Source organism: Medicago sativa, chromosome 4 (genome assembly GCF_051527215.1).
Source record: "Medicago sativa cultivar Bolivia chromosome 4, Bolivia_mono, whole genome shotgun sequence".
In the NCBI taxonomy this organism is placed as follows: domain Eukaryota; kingdom Viridiplantae; phylum Streptophyta; class Magnoliopsida; order Fabales; family Fabaceae; genus Medicago; species Medicago sativa.
This window is the reverse complement of record NC_140752.1, coordinates 90,443,612-90,464,502: the sequence shown is the minus strand read 5'-3', so window position 1 is coordinate 90,464,502 and position 20,891 is coordinate 90,443,612. Positions and strand designations below refer to the sequence as shown.

General features: G+C 32.9%; 1 protein-coding gene, 2 long non-coding RNA genes and 1 pseudogene across 4 annotated transcripts; 2 read left to right on the top strand and 2 right to left on the bottom strand.

Annotated features, from left to right (window-relative positions):
* Window positions 1-857: 857 nt before the first annotated feature.
* On the bottom strand, window positions 858-1,648 carry LOC146933604 (protein MIZU-KUSSEI 1-like). Its single transcript, XM_085705406.1, has one exon. It carries the CDS (start codon window positions 1,643-1,645, stop codon window positions 977-979), a length of 669 nt encoding a protein of 222 aa, XP_085561532.1. The 5' UTR covers window positions 1,646-1,648; the 3' UTR covers window positions 858-976.
* A 230-nt stretch (window positions 1,649-1,878) lies between these two features.
* On the top strand, window positions 1,879-4,400 carry LOC146933603 (uncharacterized). The gene is made up of 2 exons (XR_015007513.1): window positions 1,879-3,855; window positions 4,012-4,400. It is a non-coding gene; the product is annotated as an uncharacterized LOC146933603 (long non-coding RNA).
* Window positions 4,401-5,348: 948 nt separating this feature from the next.
* LOC146933602 (uncharacterized) lies at window positions 5,349-6,158 on the bottom strand. Its single transcript, XR_015007512.1, has 2 exons — window positions 5,947-6,158; window positions 5,349-5,828 (listed from the first exon to the last, which is right to left on the bottom strand). It is a non-coding gene; the product is annotated as an uncharacterized LOC146933602 (long non-coding RNA).
* Window positions 6,159-16,801: 10,643 nt separating this feature from the next.
* On the top strand, window positions 16,802-18,056 carry LOC146933601 (putative clathrin assembly protein At4g40080 pseudogene; annotated as a pseudogene). Its single transcript, XR_015007515.1, has one exon. The product of XR_015007515.1 is annotated as a putative clathrin assembly protein At4g40080 pseudogene (transcript).
* The last annotated feature ends 2,835 nt before the right edge of the window (window positions 18,057-20,891 follow it).

Below are 20,891 nucleotides of genomic sequence, written 5' to 3'. Positions count from 1 at the left end.
ACCAGCACAAGGAATGTTAGACTAGGAGCCGTAAAGCATCGACATACAAAGGAAAGCAAAAGTAATACCAAAACCCTCATCCAACATACATAAAAAACCCTCAACCAACGTCGCAAGCTGCCACAAGAACAATTTCCACCACTTACATTTCGTTGCTCGCACACAACCCCAAACAAAAACGTCAAGAACCAAATGGAGGGTTACTATATATGGCAATGCACATGCATCACGAATTCACATAGTATTAAGTGTTTTCTTCATGAAAGATTGTTTAAAATTTAAACTAAATATAGTGAAAATTGTATTGGACAACGGTAAGTCCGACGATGTTATATGAAATAAAGTGTTGAGTGGTGAAGAACCAACACGAGAATAAATTCAACGTTGCGGAGATGAGGATACTATGTTAAACGTGTGATAAAATTAGACGAGATATGATTAGAAATGAAAATATTGGAGAGAGTTGTGATAGGCTTAAATAATTTTGGAATGTAGAAAGAAGACCTATAAATTTTACGGTGAGAGTAGATCAAATGAAGTGTAATTTGATTCACATATGAATATCTAGAAAAATTATAAAAGAAACTATTAAAAAAATACTTTGAGATTAATGAGATGGACTATAATAAAACATTATGACCTAAGTTGATCTATGTGGTCGCTCCACTCAGTGAGAAAATGTTTGATTGTTGTTGTATATATTGTTCGCTACAAGCATCATTGGAATCTAATATGTAATCTAAGCAGATAAAACTTAAATTGTTTAAATAGTGATTTTGGTTGATCAAAAATTAAAAATTTCAACCGTAATCATGATCTTTTATCAACCGCTACTTCTTTAAGGATAAAGCCATGGAGTTACTTGCTAGACAACATTTCTAGTATGCAAGTTAATTAAGCACAGCTCAAAAATTTAAGAGTAATATAGTTACATAAAAGAAAGGAAAACAAAAAGGTCAAGGTAATTAATTAATCGTCACATTGACCTCAAAAAGAAAATACTAAGCTCCTGGTGAATATTATGATCTCCCTCAGGATCAATCAAATGAAAAGATTCACATTCAGAAGTTCCACCACCAGCCCTCTTAAAACTACCTCTCAAATACATAACTTCATCATTTTCTTCTTTATTCACAATTTCCTTACACTTCATTACTCCGGTTCCAACAGCAACCGAACGCATCAAACTCAACACTTCAATATCAGTATTCGAAGCCTTTCTCTTAACAGCATAACCAACCTTCTTTCCATTACAATACATAGTCCAAAATGGCGTCGACAAAAGCGAAGAAAATCTTCTTCCATTGTCACCGCTACTTTCTAATGCGATTCTCAATGTTCCTCCTCGCATTTCCCTAGCTAAAATGTTTGCTGGTACTGCTAATTCTAGAAGGAGAATTGGGGTGGTGGAGTTTGGATTTGATTGAATGCAAAAACTTATTTTTCCTTTGCGGTATCCAAATATTGTGCCAGTGATGGTGGTGGATGGTGTGAGCGAAGAAGAGGAGTATTTGGATATTGTATCTTGCTCTTCAACTATGGTTGTACAATTGCAGGTTGGGATTAGTAGCTGCATGAGAGAACGTAGAAATCTCCATGATCTTACTTGTTTGTGGCAGTCCACTGTTGTAACGCCGGTGGCCATGTTGCTAGCTGCTACTTAATAACTAGCTTTGGAGTTGCACGTCTAGTTGTTATATATATACACACACACACACACACATAAAGAGGAGTATTGTGTATGGTTTATAGTTAAATAATTTAATTAAATAAATAGTTCAAAGAGTCCTGATACGTCGACCACCTTACGTGGACAAACACCCCATACCACTCTTAGTTGGCATATTTAACAATATTTTTTTTTGCCTAATCCATGTCATACCAAAAAAAAAATTTGGCTTCTTTCCTCTGGTTCATTCAGTCCAGTTTCTCTCTCTCTCTCTCTCTCTCTCTCTCTCTCTCTCTCTCTCTCTCTCTCTCCTGTTCCAGTTTTTCGCCGGCGAGAAGAATTTCGCCTTCAATCACTTTACCTTCTTCAATCAATTCAGTAGGGTGAGAAAGGGGTTATTGATGCTCGCGACTCTCTATCTTTCTTTGTCTCACGTCTCGTTCGCTCTCGCTCTCGACGGCCTTCAAACTCTCTGTTCTTCTCCAATTCTCCGTTTTCGATTCTTGTAAGTTCTATCACCTTCTTCAGCGCTAACTCCTGATTCATATTCCATACATAAGGTTATTAGGGTTATATTTGTGTTTTTGCCTGTGTTTTTCAATTCCATGTGATTGCATGTGTTCAATGTCAATTCAAATTGAGCTTGTTCAATATTTGATGCTGATTGTAAGTGATTACGTTTATTCTTTTGGTTTTGTCAATTTTAAATTTGTGAAAGAACACAATTGATCTAAGGAAATGTTGGAAATGCTAAGGTCAATGTTGACATCCCTGATGCTAAGGTTATATGTTTTAATTATTTGTATATCACAAATTATCCTATGAAAACTATATCATTTTAAGCCAACCTGTCATGTAAAAATTAGATAACCAAAAGAATGAGCAATGCGATTACGCCTGAATAAATCTGGTTACACCTTTGTAAAATTATGGTTATATGCTTCAGTTAATTGGTTAGTAGAATTATCATTTTAAGACTATATAATTTTAAGCAAATCTATCACTAAAATACCAATTGTGATCAACTTTTAAGTTTCATGCACTGTAATTACTTTAATTTGATGTTTGCAGATTAGTAAACTTATAGATGAGTAATTTTAACACAGAAAAAAAAAAATATGGTTACGCCTTTGTAAATTATAGGGTAATCTTTCTCAATTTTGGTTAGTTTTTGTGAAGCCTGTTAAAGATGAACAATAGTTCACCTCTCACCCATGCTCATTAGTCAAGATTATCTAGTTTTCCCAAATGTATTCCTTTCACATGATTTAGGTGGATAAATAGTAAGAAAGAGATAAAATGTACCTCAAATCTCATTTTTGGATAAAACATGGTTACACCTTTGATAAAACTTGCAGCTTACAAAAGAAGTTGTTTATTGTCAGATGGACGTTAAATGTGGTGAACTAGTGTGCTTCGATGTTCGTTTGGCTTAAAATGTCATTGTTTTTAAACAGGAAGTTACAGTTAGCCATAAATTTGGTCTGTGTGACCACAATTTTTCAGTTGTGTGACCATCATTTTTCCAGATTTTTGAATTTGTTCATCTTTAGGCGTGAAAATCTCGCAGCTTATACAAGAAGTTGTTTATGGTCGGACGGAGGTTAAATGTGGTGAACTAGTGTGCTTCCATGTTCGTTTGGCCTAAAATGTCATTGTTTTTAAACAGAAAGTTACAGTTAACCATAAATTTGGTATGTGTGCCCACAATTTGATGTTCTGATTTATATAGTCAATACAATTTTCTAGTATGGCCAACATAGTACAATATTCATACAATTACATATCAATTGTCTGTAAAGAATTATTAGAATTAGTTTGATTGAAATTCTTACGTGAAAAATTTCATGCGTTATAGTAGTGTATTCATTTTTTTTCCAAATACTTTTCTTGATAGAACAAGGATGTATCTGAAGCAATTCAGAAGGTTGCTATTGCCTATGCAATTCAGTGAAATAAGCTAAAAATTTCTGATCATGTTATTTTCTACCAGGTAACTCTACTAACTACACAGTTTTGTTGTTGGCTTCAAGCTTGAGTTCTAATCTTGATTATCTTCGTTTAACTTAAAATTGCACTTCCTTTGTCATAGGGGGCTTTAAAGGATAAAAGAGTCTGTTTGGGTTTAGTGGAATGCATAAATCATAAGCTATTGCCACCATTTCCTGTTCAGCATGAAAAAACTGGTAATTTTTCTATGAGCTATAACATGAACAATTCCATATTGGTATTGTATTCATATGAGCTTAAAATTGAATGTCATGCTATATAGTTTTATTATCAGATGATTTTGTTGCACACAACAAATTCACGGTCTTGTTAATGCCAAATGAATTGGACAGTGTCACGTCTCATATACTCCAAGACTTGCAGCACACAAAAACAATACATGATCCTGAGATAAAGGTTTGGCTACCATTAGGCATAAGGACAAAGAAGAAAGGTGGTGGAAAGAAGAAAATTGCGTCTTTATTTTATTTCTCCAGGGAATATTCTATTTTCATACTTGAAGCTTTTCATTGGCCTCGTGGAAGGATAGAAAATGGAGATATGATTTACAAATTGATTATGTATCTTATGGTGATGTCATTTTATTTTGAAAGATAGAAATTAGAGATAAGATTTATATTGTTGGGAGTAATGAAATTGGAGATATTATTACATTTTATCTATTATGTATTTTGAATTGTATATCTAAATTTTAATGAGTATTCTTATAAATTTTAACGAACTTCTACGAGGACCAAGCTACCCAAATTTTAATGAAATTGTAAATTTTTTTATTCTCTTTTAAATTTACCAGGACCATGTTAAACCTATATTATTAATGAAACATAATATGTTGTTAGTTACTAACTTTCTTGAACAATACTATAGTATGGTACTCACTAAGCTTGTAATGTACTATTCCTTCTAATCGCACTATGTATGGTTTTATGGTTCTTAAGATAGATATTGACAGAGTATGAATATGAATATGGTTTGTGTGACCACATTTTTACAAATACGTGACCACTATTTATGGTTGGAAATGCTTTTAGTGCAGTGATCAAATGAGATCATGCGTTCAATTCGCCTAAAACGATATTATTTACACCTGGTAAATATAAACTAGCCAAATATATGGTATGTGTGACCACATTTTTTAATATTCGTGACCACTATTTTTTCAGAAATTAGAACTTGTCCGTCTTTAGGTGTGATAAACTCGCAGATTGTAAAATAAGTTATTTATTGTTGGAATTGCTTTTAGTGTAGTGATCAAATTAGATTATGTGTTTGATTCGCATAAAACAAGATTACTTATACATGGGAAATATAAACTAGCCAAATATATGTTTTGTGTGACCATATATTTTTAAGGTGCGTGACCACTATTTTTTTCAGAAATTAGAACTTGTCCGTCTTTAGGCGTGATAAACTTGCAGATTGTAAAAGAAGTTATTTATCATTTGAAAGGATTTTAATGCAGTGATCAAATGATATCATGCGTTCGATTCGCCTAAAACGAAATTATTTACATCTGAGAAATATAACTAGCCAAATATATGGTCTGTATGACCACATTTTTACAAATACGTGACCACTATTTTTTCATAACCACATAACTACAATTATTTGTGTTCATATATAGTACAACATTGATACATGAACAATTATTTTTTTACAAGCAAACATGTATTCAATTAAAGATGGTTATGCATATTAGTACAAGCAGCAAAGACTGCGGGTTTAGGGAAATATCCCACCGATGAGTTAAAACCAAACCTTTTTCAACTGCCACTAGGCTATGGGCAGCAACAATCTTAGTTCTTTTAATAAAAATAACATTACAATTGTACATAGTAGATAAAATGTCTATGCAATCTAGAATAATATTTTATATCTCAACCACCCAAATAAGACCTTGGATACATTTCACCGTGATTTCAGACTCAGTTTCAATGAGGAAATGTCCATCTTGATTTGTTGTGAGGATCCATTGGAGACACCACTGAAGGGCTAATGCTTCGGCCAGAGTAGGGAATAGTTGCCTTCATTCTAGTTTTGTTGCAGCAAATTTCAGGACTCCTCTATGGTCTCTAGACTACTATTCTCCATATCATTGTATCATCCTTAAAGCATCCTCCATCCACATTCAAATTCAGATTCATCACACCTGGTGGAGGGGGACACTAAAATTCAGTATCAGTTCTCACTAAAACAGTAGCTATAGGTGAAATGGCTATTTGGATAGGATTCAATTGCTGATTTTGGAGCACCATCTAGTTCCTAACCTGCCAAATCTTCCAGAAAGTGATACAAAAAAATTGAGCTGATAGGTGATCTTTTTTATCATCTAACCATACATCCAGACTTTCAACCACAAACGAGTAAGAACATGATGTCCTTAGGTAATTTGATTGACTCTACTAGCATTGTCGAATAGAACTATTATAACTATAAATAACCAAAATTTTGAAGAGTATAACCAAAATTGTACAAAGGCGTAACCATATGTTTTCTTGCGTGCAAAATTGGTAGTTTATAAGTTTATCATACTCATAACAGAAAACTAATGCAATTAAGAGTCCAAGAAACATAGAATATATATCTCTTGATATCTTTGTGATAAATTGCCATAGAATGGTATTGTTTTAGCAGGAAAACTACATATAGCTAAATATTTGAAGCGTGTAACCACAATTTTACAAACGCGTCACCGTGTTTCAAAATTGGTCGTAAGTTTACCAAATTACGTTTTATCATGGTAGTTAGGGTATGTCGGACCATTAAGCTGCGAGTATTACACGCATATGCACAGTAGGACAAGCAACACACACACACACAGTTTTTTAGCCAATGCGATTCAAAATAAAAAATAGATTATCTTCATCCACAAAGAAAAATGATGTCTTCATGTCTTTATTGTGATTCAATTAGAACTGCATAGGATTTCTACTTTTCTGAACCGACATTATCTCAATTTAACATTCATTTAAATATGCTTAATTAAATAAACAAATCAAAACATGTCTTTGTTAAAACGATAACCATCATAATCAATAAACCTTATTGAGTCTACCAAATAATTAGGAATAATATGAAGCTACTAAGAGACCAACTCAATCTCTAAATTCATTAAACAAAACCTTCTTTATCAGTAAAACTTGTACATAAAACTCAAAAATTGGAGATGTTGGACAGATGTTGACACTAACTCTACGTGATATCATTTAGAGGAACAACCACAATCAAACTACAAAAATTGGAGAAAACTTATATCCATCAGATCATCCACTAACACTTGAACAAAATCTAACAACCTACCAAATTAATCAACATAATCCAAAATTTTATTAATAAAAATCAAAGTTAGCCTTGTTATGCAGTACTAACATATGTCCATCACTACTATTGCTTAACAACCAATAATCCTACCCAAAGTAATGCACACATCAGTTCATAAATAACTTCACCACAGTACTCTATTGCACAAAAAAAAGCCTGTCAAAGCAACCCCGAAGCACCTCAATAACTTCACCACAGTACTTTATTGCACAATTAAAAGACGTATCAATCAACAGTACTATACTATGTTGTAGCAAATATCACACCATAATCAATGCTTCTTAAGAGTACCACATATGCAGTACTCTATAACTATTGCACCACATTGACAAAATTATATGATTGACAATTAAAAGATGTATCAATCAACAATATTGTCATGTAATTTCAAAAAGACGTATCATAGACATACTTACAAAAATTTATCTGCACTTAACCATATTTTAACATAGACGTAACCACATTTTTTTCCTTCAAATTTCCAACACTTTGACCATTTTTTAACAAAAGGGTGACCACAATTCTTGTGATTAAGAATTTGACACCAACTCTACGTGATAACATTTACAGGAACAACCACAATCAAACTATAAAATTTGGGGAAAACTTGTGATTTTTTACTAACAATAATACAATGATAAATGAATGTTTTCTATGTATAACATGTTTTCTATGTATCACAAAATCAAATGCAATTCTCATCAAGTGCAACCATTAACATAATAAAAGCATCCAAATGGGTAAGGTGCAAAAACTTCATAAATTGGTATAGCTAATTCCAGAAGGCCAAAAACAAATGCACATATTACAGAGCTGTTGAAATATTGTCCATGTTGAAATTTGTGTGCGCAAGAGAGATTTGAATTAGACAGTTAGCTACATAAAGTCTAAAGTGGCACCATAATTTATACTATACAAGCTGGTCAATTGAAAACAATACAAGATTTAAGATATACATCACCTTCAACAGTTTGATTCGGCGACGGAGACTACGGCCAAGGTTGAATCGCAGAAGGAGAAGGTTGAATCGCAGAAGGAGAAGAGACCGTTAGAGAGAGTGCGGCCGTCGGAGACTGGGAGGAGATGGCGGTCAGAGATCGGAGGCTAGGAGGAGATGGCGGTCAGAGATCGGAGAGTGGGAGGAGATGCCAAGGACATAGAGATGGAGGAGAGCAGAGATCGCGTAGGAGACAAAATATCAATTGGTTTTGTTTCTCAGATCTATTCTTTCCCTTTTTTATCATTCTTCTTTTTTTCTTTTTCAATAAGCCACATCACTTTCTTATTTTAATATTTTTTATTGGCCAGGTAAGGAGTGGTACGAGGGTGTATACCCAAAAGGGTGTTCACCAATCTTTTTCCTAGTTGAAATATAGATGACGTGTGCATATGTGTGCTCAACATAAATCATGAATAAAATATATAATGAGTGTCCCCTAAAAAAAATATTAATGGGTGTAAACTTTAGTTAGTTAGTTGCACATGCATGCTGATTTCGTTCCATTTGATTATTATTATTATTATTAGATATAAATATTTTTTTTAGGAAAGGATGTTTAGTTATAGTGTTCATTCATAGTCAATTGTGTTGGTACATCACTAAAAGTATTATAACGAGTTAAGGATGTGGTTATACTGGTACTAAATTATGAGGAACTTTATTGGTTTGTCTCGGACTAAATTCAACATAAGAGTTTTCAAAATATAAATTACAATAACGTTTAAACTCAGACAATACATAACCAAAATCAATAATGTTATTGCTTCCATTGTTAAAATAGTCAATCATATTTTTCAAATCAAGAACAAAATCAACGCGGTCATCGTACATCATGAATCCATGGGAATGCATGAAGTAGGCTCAAAGCTTCCCTCACATCCACATTGCATAGCGATGATATCCACATAGGTTTAGCAAGAACAAACATGTAGAGATATTTAACAAATCATATTTTACCTATAAGAATAGAGATTAGACATTAATATTATTAGTTACATAAAGGGTACAAAAATGCTAAAATTGTAGAGATATTTTGAGGACCCGCCTAAAAGTTAAAGTCCTAAGTTAGTGTTAATTTTCCCAAAAGAAATAAATAAGTTGATGGTTTTTTTGGCTGGAGTAAGTTGATGATTGGTAACAATTCTTTTCTCTTTATTTATGTACTGATAATAACAATTCTTGTCCCTTCTATTATGTTCCTTTCTTTTTTGTTTTTAATATTGTACGGTTGACCTCATGTATACTTGTTCAAAAGAAATCCACAAATTTAGGGATCAGAAAGGCAAGTGTCGATTTGTTTGAAGTTAGCCAATCAAATTCAGCATTTTTGGGGTGCCAACCAAAAGCTTTAATCTAATGCAACCAAGTTTCCAGATTCTGAAACAACTCATGCATATGCTTTTTTGATATAGTTTTATTTCTTTGTCCCTGCTTTTCTCATTTTACATCTTTAATTAAGAGATTTCTTTTCGTTTGTGGTACCTGGAGCACGCTGGATTACTTATCACTGAAAATAATTGATATTCAAATAATTAGGATGTCTTCTTCTTTTGATCATTTTTAAGGGATTATATTTCGGCTTAATTAAGAAGCTAAAGATTCGGGATATATAAAGATTTCCGTACCTCCACATATAACCCACCAATAAGGAGAAGAAAAATAATTTATAAGGACACCTCACTTGTATGTCCCGATGTTAAAGAATGACTGGATTAGTTGTAGTCAATCGATATGGTAACAGATAGTTACAAGTTTAACGGACACATCCTTATTTTGGTCAACCGTATACAAGATCTCGCTATCTTATATGGCAATATTGTTTTAAACACACTAGGTCGTTGGTCCGAGGAAAACTTATGTGTTGATTGATTGGTTAATAGTAGTTTTAATCAAAGTTGTCATGATGTAAGAATTTTGGAATCTCCTAGGGAGCACCAAATTCATCTTTTTGATGACATATTTGGAGCTTGCATTGCAAAAAATGTTACAAGAACTTTGAAGTTTTTTTTTCTTAGGCATTGCCCTCCTTGATCACAAAAAAAGAGACGATGTATTCAATAATGCATGTGGTCAGCAAAAGGAAGTTTTTATTTTTGTTTAATAGAAAATTTTGATGTTAAAATTTGAATCGTTTGATCTTGATTGGACATAGTACTTCCTCCGGTCACTATTATAAGCAAATTTCTATTTTTTAGATTCATTCAATAAATGATGTATGTGGCCTACAATATAGACCACATACATTATTTATTGAATGAACCTAAAAAGTCAAAATTTGCTTATAATACTGACCGGAGGGAGTAGCTCTAATACTCTTAGGGATGGAAGGGAACCAAACGTGTGAAGAGAGAGCTAAACCTAAGCTAGCTAATCCATATGCACAAATGTTCCCCTCCCTATATACATGACTAGCAAAAAGAAATCATATTTCTAATGACTTCCAAGCAGTTTGTCCATCTGTTCCTTATGTGCCAAGGAACCATTTATCTCATTGGTAAAGTAACTTGTTAGTATAGTTAAAGACGTTAATATAAAGTAGTTTTTTAAATATGTCATACATCAAATTTTCAAAAAATCCGGACTTAATCATAAATAACAGACATAAGTCTTGAAAATTTTATCGGTCTTACAACACCTAACTGGGCGTGACTTATTGCCACTCCTACACATCAATTCACCACCATTCAAACGCTAGGCCACTAGATTTTGGACCATAAAACTCCAAATCCATATACACTGTTTTTGTTTTATTTTTAGAAATATACAACTGTTTAACTCTTATAAAAATGTAGTATACACACGAACGATCATTTTTGCATGCTTTTTTTTTCAAGGCTTAAATATGAGATTCGTCCCTGCAAATAGGGGTCGCTTAAAATTTCGTCCCTGCAATCGCTGATCCTTTTTTTTTGCCCCTGCAAAGTTTAATCAGTTAAAAATTCGTCCTTTGACCCAGTTAATCACTGCCACGTCAGCAATTTACCAAAAATGGCATGGGAATTGACGAAAATACCTCTGGCTTATTTTTTTTCCTTAAAAAAAATTTCAAAATTTTGAATTTTTTTTTTAATTAAAAAAAATCTGAAAAAATAATTAAAAATCATAAAAAATTTTGGACAAAAAAATGTTAAAATTAAAACTGAAAAAACTGAAATTTTTCGGAGAAAAAATTGTAAAAAAAATTAGGGAAAAATCTGAAAAAAAAAAAAAAAATTTGAAGGAAAAAAAATAAGCCAGGGGTATTTTCGTCAATTCCCATGCCATTTTTGGTAAATTGCTGACGTGGCAGTGATTAACTGGGTCAAAGGACGAATTTTTAACTGATTAAACTTTGCAGGGGCAAAAAAAAAAGGATTAGCGATTGCAGGGACGAAATTTTAAGCGACCCCTATTTGCAGGGACGAATAACATATTTAAGCCTTTTTTCAATGATAAGTCATGCTTAACCAAAAAAGAAGAAGAGAAAAGATAAAAAAGTATATGCATGTTTTGTTGCAGCAGGTCCACAAAGTAGCACTAAGCCATAATTTAATGTTTTTTGCATAAAACCATGTGGGAGGAACTTAGGGGACATAGCGTTTTTTCTGGAGGCTAAAAATAATAATGTGCAAAGCTTTCTAGTCTGGCTTGTGGCTCCAGTCTTGTCCTCCTCTTTCCTTTCGCATACATTGTCTGATTATGGAGGTTGACACATGGAAAGATCAGTTTCATTTTTTATATCTCCTTTCTTTTTTTGGGGTATAGAGACTTTTAGAATTTGAGCTGTAACTTGTAGCTAAATCATTTCAATTGGTTTGTAAGATACAAAGTGTCTCATACTTACAGGTGGACAGATGTCTTGAACATATGGATTATGTTATTAGAGTATATCCAAGATCTATTAGGCCTCCCGTTAATGCTAATCCAGCCGAAAGCGGGGAGATGCACGATTTGGACCTCGGTATGTTTAAATCACAAATGTTTAAGATTAGAGCAAAAACTTGTGTGATACTTGAATAGTAACTTTTAATCATGACTACATGGTCAGTATTCCCTTGTCTGGGATCTAATGGTCTGGCCATAATGTGTCTTAGAATTGGTTTGTGGTGTTGAAGAATTGAGGGGATCAAAGGATTTAACTTGTTATGTTTCTGATCCCTGTCCATTGTGATCACAAATGGAAACTATAATTGGTGTAAAAACCATTTCAGTTTAATGCTTTTCTATTCCAAACATTAGGTTTTTAATTAGGATTGTTGTGCACATAATTCAACTGATTGGATGAGTTTTGTTCTACACATAATTCAACTGAAACTACTAAAACAAAGTTTGAAAAAATAATGTAATGCATATGGTAACTCGATTTGTGGTTTGTAATATATGCATAATTAATTTGTTAGGTCAGGTGGTAAAGGCTGGTTGTTTGATGTCGTAAAGTGTAACTCAACACATTTTAGGATCTTTTGGTAGGGATCAATAGAAAAATAAAGAGAAATGTTAACAAGTGTCTCACTTATTAGCATGACCTAAAAATAAAAATAGAGATTAGAGATTTTAAGGCAATGAGTTTACTAGTCTATTCATTAGGTCAAGTTTTACTTAAAATCCAAGTACGGAAACAAAATTTAGTTGGAGGAAGAAATATCAATACCTATTAATAAAGGAAATACTTTTTTTTTGGTGTAGCCTTTTTTATTCCAAAATTGCATTGTTTTTTCAGTAGTAGTATTACTAAAAAAGAAGAGAGGTATATAGATGGCAGATGAGAGAGGTCAAAGCAAGGACGACTCAATATATGTATTAAGACTTCTGAGCAACATTATGATATTCACAACAAGTCATCAAGTTGTAAGTGCGACAATCCGAAAACCTGTTCACACGATCAATCATATAAATGTGAGATAACCAAGTGAATTACGTTATATGGTTCTTAACAGAGGGATTGGAAAAAAATTGAACTTTTTTTTTCCTTCTATAGCCACATTATATGTACTAATATGTTTGGGAAACCAAGAGGCAGAAACAGAGATAAGACAACAAAAATGAAATATGATGAAACTAGAAATCAGAATAAGTTTCTCTATTTTGTACATGTTTTTACATTAGTACTTGCAAGAATGATAGAATGAAGAATGTAATATATCTATCTCATTAGAGAAAGATAAGCATAGCACATGGCATGTAGTGTTTCATTATATTTTTTTAATACATGTTTTTTTACGTGGGTGATTGATGCTTTGTGAAATAGTTTATGTGGCAAGGAATGCACATAAGGTCCCATTTTAAATGTGTAGCAGCTGAGTTGTAATTTATTGTTATAGCTATCAAAACATGATGAAGCACATAATGAATTATAGTTGATTAAAATGAAGGTTTAAGGTTGACACTAATAATGAGTTTGAGAGTATTCCTCACTTCACATTTGCTGAAGAGTGTATCCAAAAAGAAATGTATCAATTTTGTCCTCTCCATTCAACTTCAACACAATCTTTTCTTTTTCAAGTTACTCGTATTACATTCTTTTTACAATTTGTTGTTCAATTCTTATTATCTTACTTTCATTTTGTGTTATTTTCTTACTATGCTTTTTTTATTCTTGACTGGAAAGGTAAACACTTGGTTAGGACCAACTTTGCCAAAAATTTGGAGAATTCTTTCACGGGAAATTAGTCACTTTAGTCCCTAAATGGGGAACGATTCGTCAATTTAGTCCCTGAATGCAGATAATATGCAAAACAGTCCCTGCATGGTCAATTTCAGGGACTAAAGTGACTAACGAAGTCTACATTCAGGGACTAAATTGACTAACGGAGTCTGCATTCAGGGACTAAATTGACTAACAAAGTCTACATTCAGGGACTATTTTGCAATTTATCTGCATTCAGGGACTAAATTGACGAATCGTTCCCCATTCAGGGACTAAAGTGACTAATTCCCCATTCTTTCACATGATAATAAATCATGCTCTTTTCTTTTCGCTTTTTGTTGAATCAATGACATTTTTTATAACAATCATGGCCGGTGTCACTTGGCGAGGCAAACATATTGTATTTTTCTAATTGATTATTGGATTGGTTATTTTGTTTTCACATTTGTGAGTGTTATTATGTGATTCATCTTTTTTTTTTCTTTTCAAAATCCAACACGGATAAAAAAAATTGAGAATTGTATTTACCTACTTTAGCGTAGTAGAAAAAGCGGACAGGCACGGGAGTGCCTGTCTGGACGCTAGTATATATAAAATCAAATCAAATTCTTTTACGTTATTTAATTTTTTTCTGATTAGAACTTTGCAATAATCTGATAGGATCATACCATATAGAACTCGTTGCTCTTGTTAGGCGTTAGATTAGATGTGAATATACTCATGGGCGGTTCCATCGCCCGGCGACCCCGGGCACTTGCCTGGGCACGATTGGTACTTTCTTTATATATGACACAACCCAATAGTCATTAACCCGCTTAAAAAAAGAAAAATTTGGGCAAAATCTGAAAATTCTCACACACAAAGAGGTCTGAGAAAAAAGACATTTACCTCCTAATTTTATTTAGCACACTATTGGCAGGATCATCTCTCTTATTTTAAAGGATTAATTGTTCAAATTGACCCTGTAATATACACTATGTCTGAAAAATGACCCTATAAAATACAAAACATATATTCTAGCATTGTGACTTGAGTTTCTTCTTTTTTTTTACCGCCCTATAATATTCGCGTAGTCTAAAAATGTGATCTACTGGTTGGATTTTTTCACTATTTTTTCCATACATGTTTAGCACGTTAAAATATAGCTTTAGACAAAAAATTATTTTTTTTCGACCAGGACAATTAATTATGAATTTTTATTCCCCATGATTATGAATTTCTTAAACAATTTATAATTAATTTGTATCTCGTTTAAAAACTACAAAATTTCATTGTGAAAGTTCTTATCAAGTTTTAGTCATGCCTGCAAAATTAGGGAACTAAATTTGACATGTGAGTATACGCTTACTTGGAACAAAATTTCGATTTTGCACGTTTTGGTTGAAAAAACAAAATAAATTTAATTATAGGTCAAGATTTCTGTTGTTTTGTTTTTTTGAGTTTTTGACACTTTAAAATTTTATAATTGACTTGTCGTTTGTCGAAAATTTATAATTTTTGTGCAAAGCCATATTTTAACGTTCTTGACATGCCTTTAAGAAATCATGAAAAATTCAATCTTTTGGTTGGTTTTTTGGACTTTGCGTATATTACATGGTTATAAATAATAAGAATCTCGAATGACAGGGTCAGAATATGTGTTATTTAATTACATGGTCAATTTTCAATAATTAACCATATTTTAAATAGTACTTCTGTTGATAAAATGAGGAACCTCTTTTGTTTCGATTTATGACTGTTTATAAGATATGTCACATGTGAATTTGCGATAATTTTTTGCCTAGACTCTATAAAATTCCTGGCTCCGCCGCTGAATATACTTGTTGGGGATAAAATTGGAGAAGCAAGTGGAGTATTTGCGAGATAGAACTGCTTGTATCTGACAATAAAACCCGTTTCTAACTTATAAAAAAAAAAAAATTAACAAGAGAAAGAAAAATGTACAAATAAGAACAATTCTTTGATGGTTGCATCAGACTCATTCTAAATGTACAAATAACATACTGAAAACATTCCTAGTATCAATTCATCGGATTGAGCTCAAGTTGACCAACGGTTCAACGACATTAATGAAACCAGACCTCCCTAGCAAATTTCAATGAAATGAAATCAGCTGCAACAATGCATCATCACCTTGTGGCTAGTAAGTAATATTAATGCATTAGCAAAAAAATAATATTAATACTTGTGAGGGTGAACAAATATAGATGAATGAATAAATGAAGAAAAATGTTAATCAACAAGTGTCTCACGATATTGATAAAGAAATCAAAAGAATTAACTTTTGCATTTGACTTGTATTTTAAAGACAAACTTTACTTTTATGTATCTCATAAACAATATCTTAGAGACACTTGTTAGTACAAAAATGCTATTTGAACACACATATTTGAAAATTATACGTGGCACCGATGCTATTATTTATACGGTGAGCAACACTTATTTTTTTGTCACTATCTTTTTAAAAATAAATTAAAAAAATAACTTTGTTAAATACACCCTCCGGTCACTAATATAAGCAAAAATCCACTTTCTAGGTTTATTCAATAAATGATGTATGTAGCCTATAATAAAGACTACATACATCATTAATTGAATGAACCTAGAAATTGGATTTTTGCTTATATTAGTGACCGGAGGGTGTATATAGAATGATTTTTGTAACTCAAAAATTTGAGTTGTCTCAATAACCAATTTTACAATTTCATTAACTACAAAAATGTAGGTTGTTAATCACATTTTTTACACGAATTTCATTAAGCACTTTAACTACTTTATCAACTACAAAAATGCAAAGCTAATTAACCACTTATTTTACATAAACATGAGTACTTTGATCAATCTTTTGAAACTATGTAAAAGAATAGGTTTATGATTTGCATTTTTGTAATTAATGAAGTAGTCAAAGTAATTCATAAAATTCATGTTAAAAATGCGATTAACATCGTATATTCTATTAATTAACGAAGTCCTAAATTGATTAATGATACAACATAAATTTTGTATTACAAAAAACATTCTCTATATTTGAAAACAAAAATTGTCAAAAAGAAAAGTAACAGTGTTCACCATGCATGTTTTTTTTTTTACAAAGTTACCATGCATGTTTATAAGGTAAACGGTGTATGTCACGTAAAATATGTGTCTCTAAATTGCAAAACTACTTGTTATGACCAATAAATGTAACATGAGTTGTTCTTATGCCGACAAATGAAAATGAAAATGAGTTGAAAAATGTGGAGAAATAAATATAAATATAAATAAAAATTATTAATGAAATATGGATCTCTCCATTCTCTTCTCCCTTATGTTCGTGTGTTTCTTGTGATCTCTTTGACTTTACATCACAAAGCTAAGAGAAGAAACAAACAACAAAAACATGACAAAACTCACAGTCACAAACCTAATAAACATAATCAAAGACAAAGCTTCGCAAAGCAAAGCAGCGTTACTTTCTAAATCCACCACCCTCTCCCTTTTACGCGCCACCACGCATGACTCCTTCACTCCTCCCACCCACAAACATATCTCCACGCTCCTCTCCTCCACCGACGGTTCACGCGCAACCGCTTCCTCCTTCTTAGAACTCCTCATGGACCGTCTTCAAAACACCAACAACGCCGCCGTTGCTCTCAAGTCTCTCATCATCGTTCATCATATCATCAGCCATGGAAACTTCATACTTCAAGATCAGTTATCTGTTTACCCTTCAACCGGTGGTAGAAACTATCTTAACCTCTCGAATTTTCGACATAATACAAATCCAACTTCGTGGGAACTTTCTTGTTGGGTACGCTGGTTTGCTGAACATATAGAGAATCTTCTTTGTACTTCACGAATATTAGGTTTCTTCTTTCTTGGAAAATCTGTGTGTGATGGTGAAGAGAGAGTTTCTTGTCTTACAAACTTTGGTTTGTTGAAGGAGTTTGATTCTTTGGTGACACTGGTTGAGGGGATTTGTAAGAGACCAGATCAAGTGAACATGAACAAGAACAAGAACAAGTTGGTGGATGAGATAGTGAATTTGGTTTGTGAAGATTGGGTGGTGATAGAAACTGTGGTGAAAGTTGAAGTGAATGAGTTTAAGGAGAGGTTAGGGTGTTTGGAATTTGGAGAAGCTGTTGAATTGGTTTGTTGTTTGAAGAGGTTGGAGGAGTGTAAAGAGAGGGTGGTGATGATTTTGGAGTCACAGCAAGGGTTGTGGGATTCGGTGAGAGAGGTGAAGGATAAGGTTGGAATGGAGGTGTATAAGGAAAAGGGTAGGGTGCATAAGGAGGGAAGAAAGTTAAGGTTTAGTGAGTCTGATCGGTTTTCTGCTAGAGTTATCAGTTCTCGTGATTCCCTTTGGTTTCCCTCTGGAAGGTTATTGTAAAGTTTTATGTTAATCAGTTAATGTAATTTGTGAATATACAAAAGCTAAATTTCACTTATTTCTTAGTACTATGTTATAATCATTGATGATTATATATGGTATAGGACTTAGGGATGAAGGACACTTATCTTTTTTCTGATTAGGATTGCACGTAATTTAAATTGTTAAAAGTGTAATTAGGAAGAAGAAAAACAATTGTTGTGATCATTATTATGTAAAAGATTGTACAAGAAATGAAAGTTGAGAGGAAGAGGAATCTTCCACTTTAGAAAAAGTTTTTAGCCTGTGAGAGAGACCCGCACGTTTTTGCAACTCAAAACTGTAGAAAAAAGCACACACTGGTAGTACCAACTAGTCTGATAAATTCGTTATTGGAAGCTGGCAAGATGATAGGTGAGAATGAGATGAGTGGTTAACTCAAGTGTCTACGTTAAGGTACGGATAATATATGGGAAGTCAGATTAGTCAGCTTTAGCACTCGCAATGGTACTAGATATTAGCATCACATGACTAGAAAAGTTAATGAGATACTACCTCCGTCCCAATTTAATTGACACTATTTTGTTTTTCACACATATTAAAAAAAATGTATAAATAAAGGGGAAAGTGAAATATATTGTATTAGGAATGATAAAAGTAGTACTCCCTCCGTCCCGGAATAACTGACCCATTTTCTAAAAAAAAGTGTCCCAAAATAACTGACTCATTTCAATTTTCAATATAACTTTCATCATTCCCAATACAATATAACACTAAATAATACTACTTTTATCATTCCCAATACAATATATTCCACTTTCCCCTTTATTTATACACTTTTCTTAATCTGTGTGAAAAACCAAAGTAGGTCAATTATACCGTGACGGAGGTAGTATTATTTAGTGTTATGTTGTATTGGGAATGGTGAAAGTTGTATTGAAAATTGAAATGTGTCAGTTATTTTAGAACACTTTTTTTAGAAAATGGGTCAGTTATTCTGGGACGGAGGGAGTAGTATCTTTTTTTCTATTATTTTGGACCTAATTTTTCAATGGAAATGATGATTCTTTTATGTACTGCACGACACCATTATAGATCTTGGGTCCTGTTAAATTTGACTTGAAATTTATGAATTTGTGAAAGAGCAAAATCTTGACACGATTTTGATGGTGTGTTGCGATTTTTTTGGCAGAGCGATTGGTTTCTTTTGGTGTCACATCGTAGCACGACTTGTGACGGGCGTGACACGATTTGTGGATAAGGTTTTTTGTACCTTGGGTCGACGTTACAATCATGACACGATTTTGTATGTGCATGTGCACTATTTAAGCATTCACAATTCATTTTTGAAGAAGAGCTTGAAGAGAGAGAAACTTGGGAAATCAAAGGAGGCAATTTTAGGATTGAGTGTCTTTGGTAAGAGTTCTCTTGGGTTTGGAAACAATTGCAAACACCTTGGGTAGTGATATTTTACCATTGGAATGATCAAAAAGCTTCCTTTAGTATTTTCTCCTAGGATTCGTTGTTAGTGTGAGTGACTTGAAAAAAAAGGTGGAAATTAGGTTTTGTTCTTTGTGAGCCTTTAAGCTTGCAGCCTCTTTGCATCACTTTCATCATAGTAGATTGGAGAACTGCTCCCTTCTCCATAGTAGGTCATATTGGACCGAACTGGATTAACAATATTGGTGTGTTTGTTTCCTTCTTTTCTTTCTTATCTTTGTTGCTTTGAATATGCTTGTGGTGTTACCCGACACTTAGATTTAGGTCTATTTATTGTTATTATTGCTTGAGGCTACTTTACTCATTGATTACTATTTCCTTTGTTCCACACATCATAGTTTTATTGGTATGATTTTTATTGAGAAAAATATAGATAATATATTGGGTTTTCTATTAGATTATATATTACTTATCCCTCTTTTTAAGCCCCTCTAGTGTATATTTGTTAGCTTCTCTACTTTGGAATTCCCTCTGCTTTTCCCATTAGGTATGTTAGGAAAAGCCTCATTAGCTGTACCGATTTTTACCATTCTTGTCTCTATAATAATACTATATATAGTCACCGAATGCTTCTGTAATTTGTGATTTGGTTGATTCGATAAATGAATATTCAGATCAATTGTTTCCCTCTCTTTCCTAAAATACACTAAACGGAAGGAAGCAAACTATCTCCTCTAACACATGACATCGATTTAATCTATAAAAAGTATTACAATTTCAAATTAATATAGAGTAAGAATTATTACAAACTCAATTAAGATTGAGGTTCCGTATAAGTTGGACCCATAAAAAATTGGTCCATAATGGACCCATTTTTTTTAATGTTAGATTAGAGCATTCCACTGAAGCTTATCATGACCCATCTACATTATATTTAACCCATGTGTCAACTTTGTCTCTCTTTGTATACACTCTCTCTGTCAAATTGGGAAAAATCACAACCCAGATCTCTTTTCTTTTCTATGGAAGCTTGATTTATCTTAAACATTAAAGAAACTTCATGAGCAACTTCTGCGTCCGTATGTTGTGAACCAGTACGTTCTTCCCGAAACATTGATAATGACTTTCTCCCAATGAGCTAGAGCAAGCAAAGAAATCATGTAGAAAAGTGGCATTAATAATCCATAACTATGACCAGTCGTACATATCATCTACGAAAAGGAAAAAAGGAAAAATATGGCCAAAGGCAATGGATTGTTACTAACTTCTTCAGCTCAAGGTTTCTATCATGTACTAGTATATATCATCTACTAATGGGTATATAAGATTAAACAAAGTTCATCTTATTCAATAAACCAAGAATTTTCACACTCTTGAGGTCTCTACCGATTCCTCTTTCTATGTCTGGACCAATGAAATTGAATGGAATGAAATGAACTATAATAAGTTAATATTACATCATTTGAATTCTTAT